Source organism: Oncorhynchus mykiss, chromosome 1, assembly GCF_013265735.2.
Source record: "Oncorhynchus mykiss isolate Arlee chromosome 1, USDA_OmykA_1.1, whole genome shotgun sequence".
Classification (NCBI taxonomy): domain Eukaryota; kingdom Metazoa; phylum Chordata; class Actinopteri; order Salmoniformes; family Salmonidae; genus Oncorhynchus; species Oncorhynchus mykiss.
The window spans coordinates 27,847,819-27,861,375 of NC_048565.1; the positions used below are offsets into that span (position 1 = coordinate 27,847,819).

A 13,557-nucleotide genomic window follows, 5' to 3' on the forward strand; every position below is an offset into this window, starting at 1 on the left:
CCTGGTGGCAATAAATTAATAAAACCAAAAGCTTACCTTGAATTGGAAGAGTTCCAGCCAGCTAACTAACATAGCATCTTTCTCTGTTTGAGCTGGGTGTTTGAGTAGGCTAAAATAGCTAGCTGCATTCGCTAAAGTGAAAGAAAATACAACGTAATATAGTTAGCTCTCTCTTGCTTCTTCTTCACTTTTGAATTTGTTCAAAACTGTTCAACTACTGTCTTTCTCTCTCTTTGAGTCAACTACTCACCACAGTTTATGCACTGCAGTCTTAGCTAGCTGTATCTTATGCTTTCAGTACTAGATTAATTCTCTGATCCTTTGATTGGGTGGACAACATGCCAGTTCATGCTGCAAGAGCTCTGATAGGTTGGAGGACGTCCTCTTCAAATCGTCATAATTACTGTATAAGTCTATGGAAGGGGTCGAGAACCACGAGCCTCCTAGGTTTTGTATTGAAGTCAATGTACCCAGAGGTGGATGGAAACTAGCTGTCCTCCAGCTACACCTGATGCTACCCTACAGAGTGATGTTGAGGCTACTGTAGACCTTCATTGCAGAAAAGTGTGTTTTAATAAATTATTTGGTGACGTGAATATATTTAGCTTTATCTAAAAATGATAATCTTGAATGTTTCACTTTAGGAGGATGGTCCTCCCCTTTCTTTTGAGGAGCCTCCACTGTGGGTATATTGAGCACTTGATTTATGAATTTACTAAATAACTAACAAAAACTGCTGGTTCTTTGGCAGAATAAATGTGTGTATGCATTTTGTTACATTTTTATTACTTTGTAATATGGTATTTTAGTATTTTTATTAGTAAGCAAGCAGGACTGCTCTTTTACTTGTCCGAAAGCTGAAGTCTGAAGTCTGTAACACCATCGAAAGTGTGACTGAAAATGAGTGAAGTACATACAGTACATTCAGATAGTTTTCAGACCCCTTGACTTTTTCCACATTTTGTTCTGTAACAGCGTTATTCTAAAATGTTTGAACCCCCCCCCCCCCGCCCCCCCACCACACTTGGGGCGGCAGGGTAGCCTAGTGGTTAGGGTGTTGGACTAGTAACCGAAAGGTTGCAAGTTCAAATCCCCGAGCTGACAAGGTACAAATCTGTCGTTCTTCCCCTGAACAGGCAGTTAACCCACTGTTCCTAGGCCATCATTGAAAATAAGAATTTGTTCTTAACTGACTTGCCTAGTTAAATAAAGGTAAAATACATTTAAAAAACTTATCAATCTACACACAATACCCCATAATGACAAAGCTAAAACAGAAATACCTTACTTGCATAACTATTCAGACCCTTTGCTATGAGACTTGAAATTTAGCTCAGGTGCATCCTGTTTCCATTGATCATCCTTGAGACGTTTCCACAACTTGATTGGACATGATTTGGAAGGGCACACACATGTCTGTATAAGGTCCCACAGTTGACAATGCATGTCAGAGCAAAAACCAAGTCATGAGGTTGAAGGAATTGTCCATAGAGCTCTGAGACAGGATCGTGTCGAGGTCTGGGGAAGGTTAGCAAAAAATGTCTGCAGCTTTGAAGGTCCCCAAGAACACAGTGGCCTCCATCATTCTTAAATGGAAGAAGTTTGGAACCACCAAGAGAGCTGGCCACCCGGCCAAACTGAGCAATCGGGGGAGAAGGGCCTTGGTCAGGGAGGTGACCAAGAACCTGATAGTCATCTCTGTGGAGATGGGAAAACCTTCCAGAAGGACTACCATCTCTGCAGCACTCCACCAATCAAGCCTTTATGGTAGAGTGGCCAGAGGGAAGCCACTCTTCAGTAAAAGGCACATGACAGCCAGCTTAGAGTTTGCCAAACGGCACCTAAGACTCTCAGACGGTGAGAAACAAGATTCTCTGGTCTGATGAAACCAATATTGAACTTTTTGGCCTGAATGCCAAGAGTCACATCTGGAAGAAACCTTGCACCATCCCTACTGTGAAGTATGTTGGTGGCAGCATCATGCTGTGGGGATGTTTTTCAGTGGCAGGGACTGGGAGACTAGTCAGGATCAAGGGAAAGATGAACGGAGCAAAGTACAGAGAGATCCTAATGAAAACCTGATCCAGAGTGCTCAGGACCTGAGACTGGGTCGAAGGTTCCCCTTCCAACAGGACAATGACCATAAGCACACAGCCAAGACAGAGCAGGAGTGGCTTCGGGACAAGTCTCAATGTCCTTGAGTGGCCCAGCTAGAGGCCAGACTTGAACCCGTTCAAACATCTCTGGAGAGATCGGAAAATAGCCGTGCATCAATACTCTCCATCCAACCTGACAGATCTTAAGAGGATCTGCAGAGAAAAATGGGAGAATCTCCCCAAATACAGGTGTGCCAAGCTTGTAGCATCATACCCAAGAGGACTCGAGGCGGTAATCGCTTCCAAAGGTGCTTCAACAAAGTACTGAGTAAAGGGTCTGAATACTTATGTAAATGTCATATCAGTTTTTTTATTTGTTATAAATTTGGAAAGATTTCTAAAAACCTGTTTTTGCTTTGTCATTATGGGGTATTATGTGTAGATTGATCAGAAGGAAAAACACGATTGAATCAATTTTAGAATAAGGCTGTAACGTAACAAAAAGTCAAGGGGCCTGAATACTTTCCGAAGCACTGTATTTTCCAGTTATGCAATGTACAGCAGAAGTATGTTCTTAACATATATATTTCAAATCTTAAAACACAGATTTGAGACCAGAATAACATTACCAGTCAGCTTAGTTTTCAATGTATTATTTCTTTACTTCATAGGGGTTTCAACTATATCCACAACAACATGTTGCAGTGCTTTATAATACAATATGTTGCATTGAACTTCCCCCTCTGACATAATCTGATACTTAGAATACAACCAGTCAGGTTTTAGAAAACAGGTCAATGGAAACTAGAGTGTTAGCAGATTCCTCTGCTTTGTTTGGAGATTTCTCCAGGACTGAAGAAATAGTAAAACACACCCCCTGACCAAGCTAACTCACATCCCTCTGGTACAGCTATTGAAGTGGGATATGATACAGCTGCTGCAATGTGATTTGAATAGTGTCAAGAATGGTTCATGTTAGGCTAACAGATATTACCGTCAATATCTTACGTGTGTGTGTGTGTGTGTACATCCATTTGGTAAAAAGCAGAGGTGGAGCTCATAAACAACCACTCCTTAATATGCTCATCAATTTACAAGGGGGTTGAGTGCATGCTAATGAAAACAAATGCACTTTTCACACCAATTATATCCTCACAAACAGTACACCTAACCATTACAGGTTCCCCTGGCCTGCAGGGTGCAGCAGTGCTGTCCAGGAAGTGCTAGGGGGAGGACAGGCAGAGTTCCACCTCTGGGAGGTGAGCAGAGAGCCTGGTATGGAGCACAGGAGACTTCTAGAACAGACTTCTAGAACAGAGTCACAAGAGTCCAAAGCAACCCTATAGACCACAGAGCATGCAGGCCTAGGAGAGTCTGGGAGAGTGTGGTGAATACTAGCACTCTAGTGGCAGCAGACAGACGGACAAAGCTTTGTGCTTTTGACGAACAAGGGAAGTAGAAATGCTGACCATAAAATTATTTTCATTCTTCCTTCAATCTCAAAGGAAGAGATGGTACTAAAATACAGTATTCTAATTGGGACATTTTAATTAGCATGTAGAGCTACTCAAATGAAACCTGTCCCATGACAGCAGTGAGAACTTTATTAACTGTCTGTCATGGAAACCTCTCTCTCCCAGGTCCTACCCAGAATGCCTTGCACTCACAACACGATGCCTAGCCTCCTTTGACAGCTCTAAGGAAAGCTATTTATTTTCTGTCAACATATCCTCCACCTCACCTAAGTACATGACTTTTACAAAATCCACCATTATTGATAATCTAGGATGAAAAACAGCATTAAGTACTACATACATTTTGTTTGAAATGTAAACATCCTTAATCAACGTATTATAACAATAATAATAACAATTATAATAATCAGAGCAATAATTACAGTTTAGCAATAATAATAATAATGGACATTGCCTAAAAACTACATCCTGTTGAGTTTTTCCAGAAGGTCTCAAAAACATATATATAGTGGAAGTACATTTTCTTTCTGGCTAATAGTAACTTAAATATTTACAATGATTCATTTACAACCTATGGCCCAGCCCAGTCAGATAGTTGTCCTTTTTAAAAATAAAAAGCACAAGAGGAGGATGAAGGGTCCATGTGTCTGTGATAGTGGCCCACTAGGTGTGTGGGTGCTGTGTGTCCCAGTGTGGACTCCCCATGTCAGTGTCTCAGGACCGGAGGTTCACATGGCCACCAGCTGACCCAGAGCCATGCGGAACTGCTGTGTGCAGCCGGCCAGCTCCCTCACCCTCTCCGTCATGTCTCGCGCCGCACCGGGGGAAGGATACTGCAGCGCTGCAGTCTTGGTGCTCACCACAATGTCCTTGAGTTTGTCACACAGAGCATTACTGTGCTGGGCCACATGCGCCCGCACCTCTGGGGACTTGGCCTGTCGAGAGAGCGTGTCCCCGATGAACACCAGCTTGTGTGCGCTGAGGATGACAAATTTGCTGTGAGCCACGAAGATCTTGGGCGGCTGGTTGTTGTTGATGGAGGAGTAGAAGGCGTCGATGGCGTTGGTGAGGGTGGTGACGTTGGCCTCACACTGCTCCGAGTAGAAGAGCAGCAGCTGTCGGTCGCCCATGCTCAGCTTGCTCCGCTGGGCCGCTGGATAGTGGGGAGGCGGGGTCCAGCCTGAGATGTCATTGTTGATTGGCTGGCTGACTTCCTGCTCCAGTCGCTCAAACTGTTTCAGCTGCAGTAGATGGGAACACAAAGAGAGTAAATAAATACCTGCCTGATCTGTAAAACATCCCATGTGAACTGACTGAACCCTCAACCACTAAGACAACAATGGAACAGCACAGTCACACATAATGTTCTTTCAAACACTCCCTTATTAATTACTAAGATACACATCCACTCTCACTGACTGACAGACCCACAGGTCCTCACCTGCTGCCGTTCCAGTGTGGTTTTGTTGTGTCTGGTCCCTTTCTCTAATAATTGCCTCTGATTCTTCTCAAACTCTTCCTTACCCTGGAAATCAAACGACAGAAAGAAGCTGTATTTACTGCTCCAAACACATAGACACAAACACACTAAGACAATGCTGGGATGGGATTTTAATTCAACTGGCTCAAGGGAGGATCACCCATATAAAATAATGTCTGACACCACGTGTGATAATCCTCCTAATCAGTAGAGGGCAGTATGAGCTCATATCACACCAGACCAGACTGCAGCTCTGCCACTGCACTGAGAGAAAGTGACACATGACATCGAGATTTGAATGTTAGTGTGCCAAACACACATATAGCACTGAAACATATTTAAGATATGGTTGTTGTATTTTAAATAAGATCATATCATCTTAACATAATCTGTTCTCCTTGCATTTTCATAACAACAACACTGCTGCACATGAGGGATACAACAGCAGCAATGGACAGCGAAAGCGGTGACATATGATGGGTAGAGAAACACGCCTGTACATGCAGTAATGGTGACTGATGATGACACCTGAAGCAGTGCGTTGGGGGAGTATGTGTACCCCACATGACGAAGCCTTGTATGGGAAATTGATCAATCTACTGGTGTATCATCATCTCTATCTTCTCTTTCATCTGAAATACTGTACCAGCGTATCATTAAACACAGACAGACACTATGGTTTACATGCTTAACATAATCCATGGGTTAATGTAGAGTGCTGCTGATTGCTCCAAACCACCATGCTGTTATAAGTACCAGTGCTGTCACTGACAGTACCAACACACTCCAACCTTATTCTCCACTGATAATTGAGGATGTAAACGCGTATGTGATGATCTGTTTTGTTCTTTCATATGAGGAGGGATATTACCTGTAAATGCACATAGTCATAGTCCTCCATCCAGCCCTCCTCTGTAGTCTCGTAGGGCCGGTCATGGGTCTCCTCCTCGGCCGTGAACTTGGGCGGGGACGGCAGGGGCCGGGACTGGATGTTGGCCCTGCCGTCTCCTGTCTGATAAGCTGAGATGTTGTTATTGGTCATCTGACCCATGAGGTCAGTAGTGTGGGGGACGTGGGGCAGAGGAAGCTGCTGCTGCTTGTTTGTCCTTTTAAAGAGCAGCGAGGCGTTGCCATGGAGAAAGGAAGCCAGCTGTTTAGTGTCGTCGGGCACGCCCCGGGCACACATGACCAGCCGGTCCAAGTCATCCCCACCATTGCCTGCTAAGGGTGCCATTTGAGCAGAGGGGGCCCAGCCCACCGCGTCCAGAGCCTGGCTGTACTTGACCAGGCCCTGGAAGGCCTCCTCCATCTTCTGCACCTGCTTGCCCAGCTTGGCCTGCAGCGTGCGGTCAGTGGCCTGGGCAGAGTTGGCCACGGCCCCCCGTGCAAACTCGAGCAGGTCCCTGACGGCCGCCCTCATCCTGTCCACCGCCTTCCTGATGGCTGGCAGGTTGGCCTCCATCTGGGTGGGGCTGCGCCAGTTCCCACTGATGAAAGACATGAGGAGGGAGACGGAGCCCTCCACCTCCTGCTGTAGGTGGGAGAGGCACTCCATGGCCTGCTCCAGGTCTAGGATCAACAGCTTCCCCGGGCCGGCCTGGCTGGGCACCGCCGACTCCCTGACTGGCACCATGTCCAGAGAGGAGGTGGACAGGTTGCTGCGGGTGCTGCCCGTGCTGGAGGCAGACAGGCGTTTGAAGCTGACAGTCATCTCCTCTGTGGCACCCGCGTCTCTCACCACCTGAGGGGGGACGTCATAGATGGAGTCCTCACACGCAGGCCGCTCACGTGGGAAATCGTACACATCCTGGGGGTTGTGGTGTCCGCCCTTCCTCAGACTGGCAGGGATGTCGTAGATCTCCTGGCCCAGGGGGGCGTGATAGGCGTCTGGGTGGCGCTTGCCGGTGAGGGGAGGGGGAGGGACGTCGTACACATCTTCAGGGATGGGGGGCTCAGGCCCCCCGGGGATCAGATAGCCCTGGCTCTGGCTCTCCAGACTCTTCAGCTTGGCAAAGTGGGGGGGGACATCATAGGTCTCCTCCCTGATAGGAGCATCTGGAACATCCTTACTGACGGAGGGGGGGAAGTCGTACACCTGGGAGGGAGACAGAGGCAACATCAAACACACATACTGTACTGCCATAGGACTTCATAATGATGTATAACACATTCTGACTCATGATAAGGAGGAGGGATGGTTACTTTAAGACCCCACATATCCAGCACACAAGGACAGATGGTAAAGTACACTGGGATTGATGAGTCTACCACTGTCTTCCTCCTCTCCTACAACAACAGAGAGGACACCCTATTGGTGCAGCAGCAGCCTCTCACCGTTTGCTGGGAGAACAGCTGGCTCTTGTCCACACTGGGGGGCGTGTCATAGACGTCTTGGCCACTGGGGGGGCCTTTCACCACCATGGGTGGCGTGTCATACACCTGGGGGGAAGAGAGAAGGCACAGTGAGATAAAACACCCCAAGCAATAAAGATACATTTACAGACACACTATCAGAGATATACATACACACATTAAAAGAGACGTGCACACATACAGACACACACAGTGCGGCAGGTAGCCTAGCGGTTAGAGCGTTGGGCCAGTAACTGAAAGGCTGGTAGTTCACATGCCTGAGCTGACAAAGTGAAAAATCTGTTGATGTGCCCTTGAGCAAGGTACTTAACCCTAATTGCTTGAAGGTCACCGTTGATAATGGCTGAGCCTGGCCGTGACCCCACTCTGAGGGTATCTCAGAGGGAGTTGGGATATGCAAAGAACACATTTCCAATTCACATGTGTATTAATATACACTTACATAAACATCCACCAAATTATTAGTATTTCATAAAAAGGCAATCAGGAGTAAGAGCTCAATTACAGCTGCAGCAGACTCAATTGAGGAGCATATTAAAAAGGGAGGGACTAATGAAATCATGCTTCTGAGGGAGTGTTGGATTAATCCAGTTGAATGTGGAGAAGGTGGGAGGGACACTTAGCCCACTTTGTCCTCTAATCTCTCCTCTTTCTGGGCCTCCTCTCTTCTCCACTGCCTTCCTACCATTTTTTGTATGCTTTCTTTTAACCTCTCTCCTCTTCCCCATTAGTTAGGGTGCATAATGTCAGGGAAGGGGAGACAAACAGAGGCATTATTAAGGCTGCAGACAGAGGGGGTTAGTGATGGCGTTGATACACACAGTAGGACCATCTCTCCCACTCCTACACAGAGGATACACATCCCAACTGGGACTGGCCCTGACACACACACAGGAGCAGGACTGACTGGAGCAGGACGGACTGGAGCAGGACTGACTGGAGTAGGACTGACTGGAGTAGGACTGACTGGATCAGGACTGACTGGAGCAGGACTGACTGGACCAGGACTGACTGGAGTAGGACTGACTGGAGTAGGACTGACTGGATCAGGACTGACTGGAGTAGGACTGACTGGATCAGGACTGACTGGACCAGGACTGACTGGACCAGGACTGACTGGAGCAGGACTGACTGGAGCAGGACTGACTGGACCAGGACTGACTGGAGCAGGACTGACTGGAGCAGGACTGACTGGACCAGGACTGACTGGAGCAGGACTGACTGGACCAGGACTGACTGGAGCAGGACTGACTGGAGCAGGACTTACTGGACCAGGACTGACTGGACCAGGACTGACTGGAGCAGGACTGACTGGAGCAGGACTAACTGGAGCAGAACTGACCGGAGCAGGACTGACTGGAGCAGGATTCAAGTTGGAAACAGCTGGAGAAAATATTTTATACAGCAGAGACCATAACCTTAGTGCTAACTCTGCTCTCATAAAACCTCAGTGCTACTGGTCAGTTGTGCCTGCATTGGAGGTTTTAGTGCAACAATGATACGGAATGTGTTTGAGAGGATGCCTATTGCCTAACCTCTTTTCTAAAGCACTGTCAAATTCAATCCCACAATGCACTTGAGCCTGGAGCAGCGGCGAGGGAATTAACTTTGCTGTCAGTCTTGTGTGAGTAAACTTCTGGAACATACCGCCATGCAGCAGCCAATGTCTTGTCTCTGTCTGTCTGCCTCCAGCCTATGAAGGGTCTGATGTTGATGAACAGACTATTTCAGAACTACAGTGGGGCAAAAAAGTATTTAGTCAGCCACCAATTGTGCAAGTTCTCCCACTTAAAAAGATGAGAGAGGCCTGTAATTTTCATCATAGGTACACTTCAACTATGACAGACAAAATGAGAAAAAAAATCCAGAAAATCACATTGTAGGATTTTTAATGAATTTATTTGCAAATTATGGTGGAAAATAAGTATTTGGTCACCTACAAACAAGCAAGATTTCTGGCTCTCACAGACCTGTAACTTCTTCTTTAAGAGGCTCCTCAGTCCTCCACTCGTTACCTGTATTAATGGCACCTGTTTTAACTTGTTATCAGTATAAAAGACACCTGTCCACAACCTCAAACAGTCACACTCCAAACTCCACTATGGCCAAGACCAAAGAGCTGTCAAAGGACACCAGAAACAAAATTGTAGACCTGCACCAGGCTGGGAAGACTGAATCTGCAATAGGTAAGCAGCTTGGTTTGAAGAAATCAACTGTGGGAGCAATTATTAGGAAATGGAAGACATACAAGACCACTGATAATCTCCCTCGATCTGGGGCTCCACGCAAGATCTCACCCCATGGGGTCAAAATGATCACAAGAACAGCAACACACTACGCCGCCAGGGACTCAAATCCTGTGGTGCCAGACGTGTCCCCCTGCTTAAGCCAGTACATGTCCAGGCCCGTCTGAAGTTTGCTAGAGAGCATTTGGATGATCCAGAAGAAGATTGGGAGAATGTCATATGGTCAGATGAAACCAAAATAGTAAAAACTCAACTCGTCGTGTTTGGAGTTGCATCCAAAGAACACCATACCTACTGGGGCTGTTTTTCTGCAAAGGACCAGGACGACTGATCTGTGTAAAGGAAAGAATGAATTGGGCCATGTATCGTGATATTTTGAGTGAAAACCTCTTTCCATCAGCAAGGGCATTGAAGATGAAACGTGGCTTGGTCTTTCAGCATGACAATGGTCACAAACACACCGCCCGGGCAACGAAGGAGTGGCTTCGTAAGAAGCATTTCAAAGTCCTGGAGTGGCCTAGCCAGTCTCCAGATCTCAACCCCATAGAAAATCTTTGGAGGGAGTTGAAAGTCCGTGTTGCCCAGCAACAGCCCCAAAACATCACTGCTCTAGAGGAGATCTGCATGGAGGAATGGGCCAAAATACCAGCAACAGTGTGTGAAAACCTTGTGAAGACTTACAGAAAACGTTTGACCTCTGTCATTGCCAACAAAGGGTATATAACAAAGTATTGAGATATACTTTTGTTATTGACCAAATACTTATTTTCCACCATAATTTGCAAATAAATTCATTCAAAATCCTACAATGTGGCCTCCCGGGTGGCGCAGTGGTTAAGGGCGCTGTACTGCAGCGCCAGCTGTGCCATCAGAGTCCCTGGGTTCGCGCCCAGGCTCTGTCGTAACCGGCCGCGACTGGGAGGTCCGTGGGGCGACGCACAATTGGCCTAGCGTCGTCCGGGTTAGGGAGGGCTTGGTCGGTAGGGATGTCCTTGTCTCATCACGCACCAGCGACTCCTGTGGCGGGCCAGGCGCAGTGCGCGCTAACCGAGGTTGCCAGGTGCACGGTGTAGCCTCCGACACATTGGTGCGGCTGGCTTCCGGGTTGGATGCGCGCTGTGTTAAGAAGCAGTGCGGCTGGTTGGGTTGTGTATCGGAGGACGCATGACTTTCAACCTTCGTCTCTCACGAGCCCGTACGGGAGTTGTAGCGATGAGACAAGATAGTAGCTACTACAACAATTGGATACCACGAAATTGGGGAGAAAAAGGGGTAAAAATAAAAAAATCCTATGTGATTTTCTGGATTTTTTTCTCATTTTGTCTGTCATAGTTGAACATTTCAGGCCTCTCATCTTTTTAAGTGGGAGAACTTGCACTAAATACTTTTTTTGCCCCACTGTATGTCATGCAATAAATTGCAAATTAATTACTTAAAAATCATACAATGTGATTTTCTGGATTTTTGTTTTAGATTCCGTCTCTCACAGTTGAAGTGTAGCTATGATAAAAAAATTACAGACCTCTACATGCTTTGTGAGTAGGAAAACCTGCAAAATCGGCAGTGTATCAAATACTTGTTCTCCCCACTGTAGGTAATGTTTGTCACCAAGTTAAGGAGCTTGGTAATGAGTTTTAGAGGGCAGTGGTTCATCGTTTAGGTTAATGGCTGTATTAAACAGCACTTTGTTGATCATAAACATCAGATTGACGCTCCATGTGTGACAAATGCACACTCACAAACACACAACCCAATCTACTGCCAGTGTCTGACAATCTACTGCCAGGGTCTGACAATCTACTGCCAGGGTCTGACAATCTACTGCCAGGGTCTGACAATCTACTGCCAGGGTCTGACAATCTACTGCCAGGGTCTGACAATCTGCTGCCAGGGTCTGACAATCTACTGCCAGGGTCTGACAATCTACTGCCAGGGTCTGACAATCTACTGCCAGGGTCTGACAATCTACTGCCAGGGTCTGACAATCTACTGCCAGGGTCTGACAATCTACTGCCAGGGTCTGACAATCTACTGCCAGGGTCTGACAATCTGCTGCCAGGGTCTGACAATCTGCTGCCAGGGTCTGACAAAGGACCTCCTCTAAAGTTGATGATGCTGAGGAAGGATTATCTGCAGGCTGGGTGTCAATAAGCGTTGCACCTGAGGAGGAATAGAGTATGTGGTATCTAAGACTCAACTTCCTCCCTGTTTCTCTACAACCTGACAGCAAACAGCAGCAGACTGACAAGCCAACTTCTCCCTCCTTCTAAACACTTATAACACACAGCAAATTGCACTCCCATCACTTGAATTGCTGCTGTCCCCAAACAAGCAGATTAGCAATTATAATTTGGCCCAAACAGTGTGATACAATCTGTTCTCCAGGCCTTTGGGGGATGAGACTGACAGAGAGAGGAGGCAAGAGGGACTACAGTATGAATAACTAATCCACCCCCCCAACCATTGGGCACCTTGAGAAAACACTTGATCAGAATCTTGAATTCAGCCGATGCAATTTGTTTGGAGTTGGTATTCAACGTGGGTACACTGATCTGATAGCAGACAGGTTGGAGTGAAAAATAGATGTTTGTGTTACTCCTCTCAGCAGAAAACCAAAACCAGGGCTCAATAGATTGTCCAGTGAACCTGGGCTGCTATCTGAGCTTGAATGCAATGATATCCCTACAATGATATCCCTACAATGATATCCCTACAGGCCCTATATTTGAAGGATCACATTGCCTCTCTAAAAGGCTGTATGTCTACTCCTTTCAGATTCCTCTTATTCATTTTTGTTTCTACTCTCTGTTTGTCTTCCAACTGCTTTTCTCCCTCTCTGATGCAGTCAAACAGCTTTTCCTCTTTTCCCCTCATTCTCTCCTCCTTCCAACTGCTTTTCTCCCTCTCTGATGCAGTCAAACAGCTTTTCCTCTTTTCCCCTCATTCTCTCCTCCTTCCAACTGCTTTTCTCCCTCTCTGATGCAGTCAAACAGCTTTTCCTCTTTTCCCCTCATTCTCTCCTCCTTCCAACTGCTTTTCTCCCTCTCTGATGCAGTCAAACAGCTTTTCCTCTTTTCCCCTCATTCTCTCCTCCTTCCAACTGCTTTTCACCCTCTCTGATGCAGTCAAACAGCTTTTCCTCTTTTCCCCTCATTCTCTCCTCCTTCCAACTGCTTTTCTCCCTCTCTGATGCATTCAAACAGCTTTTCCTCTTTTCCCCTCATTCTCTCCTCCTTCCAACTGCTTTTCACCCTCTCTGATGCAGTCAAACAGCTTTTCCTCTTTTCCCCTCATTCTCTCCTCCTTCCAACTGTTTTTCTCCCTCTCTGATGCAGTCAAACAGCTTTTCCTCTTTTCCCCTCATTCTCTCCTCCATCCAACTGCTTTTCACCCTCTCTGATGCAGTCAAACAGCTTTTCCTCTTTTCCCCTCATTCTCTCCTCCTTCCAACTGCTTTTCTCCCTCTCTGATGCAGTCAAACAGCTTTTCCTCTTTTCCCCTCATTCTCTCCTCCTTCCAACTGTTTTTCACCCTCTCTGATGCAGTCAAACAGCTTTTCCTCTTTTCCCCTCATTCTCTCCTCCTTCCAACTGCTTTTCTCCCTCTCTGATGCAGTCAAACAGCTTTTCCTCTTTTCCCCTCATTCTCTCCTCCTTCCAACTGCTTTTCTCCCTCTCTGATGCATTCAAACAGGTTTTCCCCTCATTCTCTCCTCCTTCCAACTGTTTTTCACCCTCTCTGATGCAGTCAAACAGCTTTTCCTCTTTTCCCCTCATTCTCTCCTCCTTCCAACTGCTTTTCTCCCTCTCTGATGCAGTCAAACAGCTTTTCCTCTTTTCCCCTCATTCTCTCCTCCTTCCAGCTAGTTCTTTACCCCTCTCTACTGC

General features: G+C 46.6%; 1 protein-coding gene across 3 annotated transcripts in view; it reads right to left on the reverse strand.

The window, feature by feature from the left end:
• Nucleotides 1-2,733: 2,733 nt before the first annotated feature.
• Nucleotides 2,734-13,557, reverse strand: part of LOC110520323 (breast cancer anti-estrogen resistance protein 1) — a 128,109-nt gene continuing 117,285 nt past the window's right edge. For 2 of the 3 annotated variants that reach the window (XM_036974957.1, XM_036974953.1), the window contains exons 4-7: nucleotides 7,386-7,490; nucleotides 5,923-7,146; nucleotides 5,013-5,096; nucleotides 2,734-4,815 (exon numbers count right to left, since the gene is read on the reverse strand). In XM_036974957.1, coding sequence (XP_036830852.1) covers nucleotides 4,300-4,815; nucleotides 5,013-5,096; nucleotides 5,923-7,146; nucleotides 7,386-7,490 — 1,929 coding nt within the window. In that variant the 3' untranslated portion in view covers nucleotides 2,734-4,299. The remainder of the gene's footprint in view (nucleotides 4,816-5,012; nucleotides 5,097-5,922; nucleotides 7,147-7,385; nucleotides 7,491-13,557) is intronic. The other variant, XM_036974963.1, reaches the window with a different exon arrangement.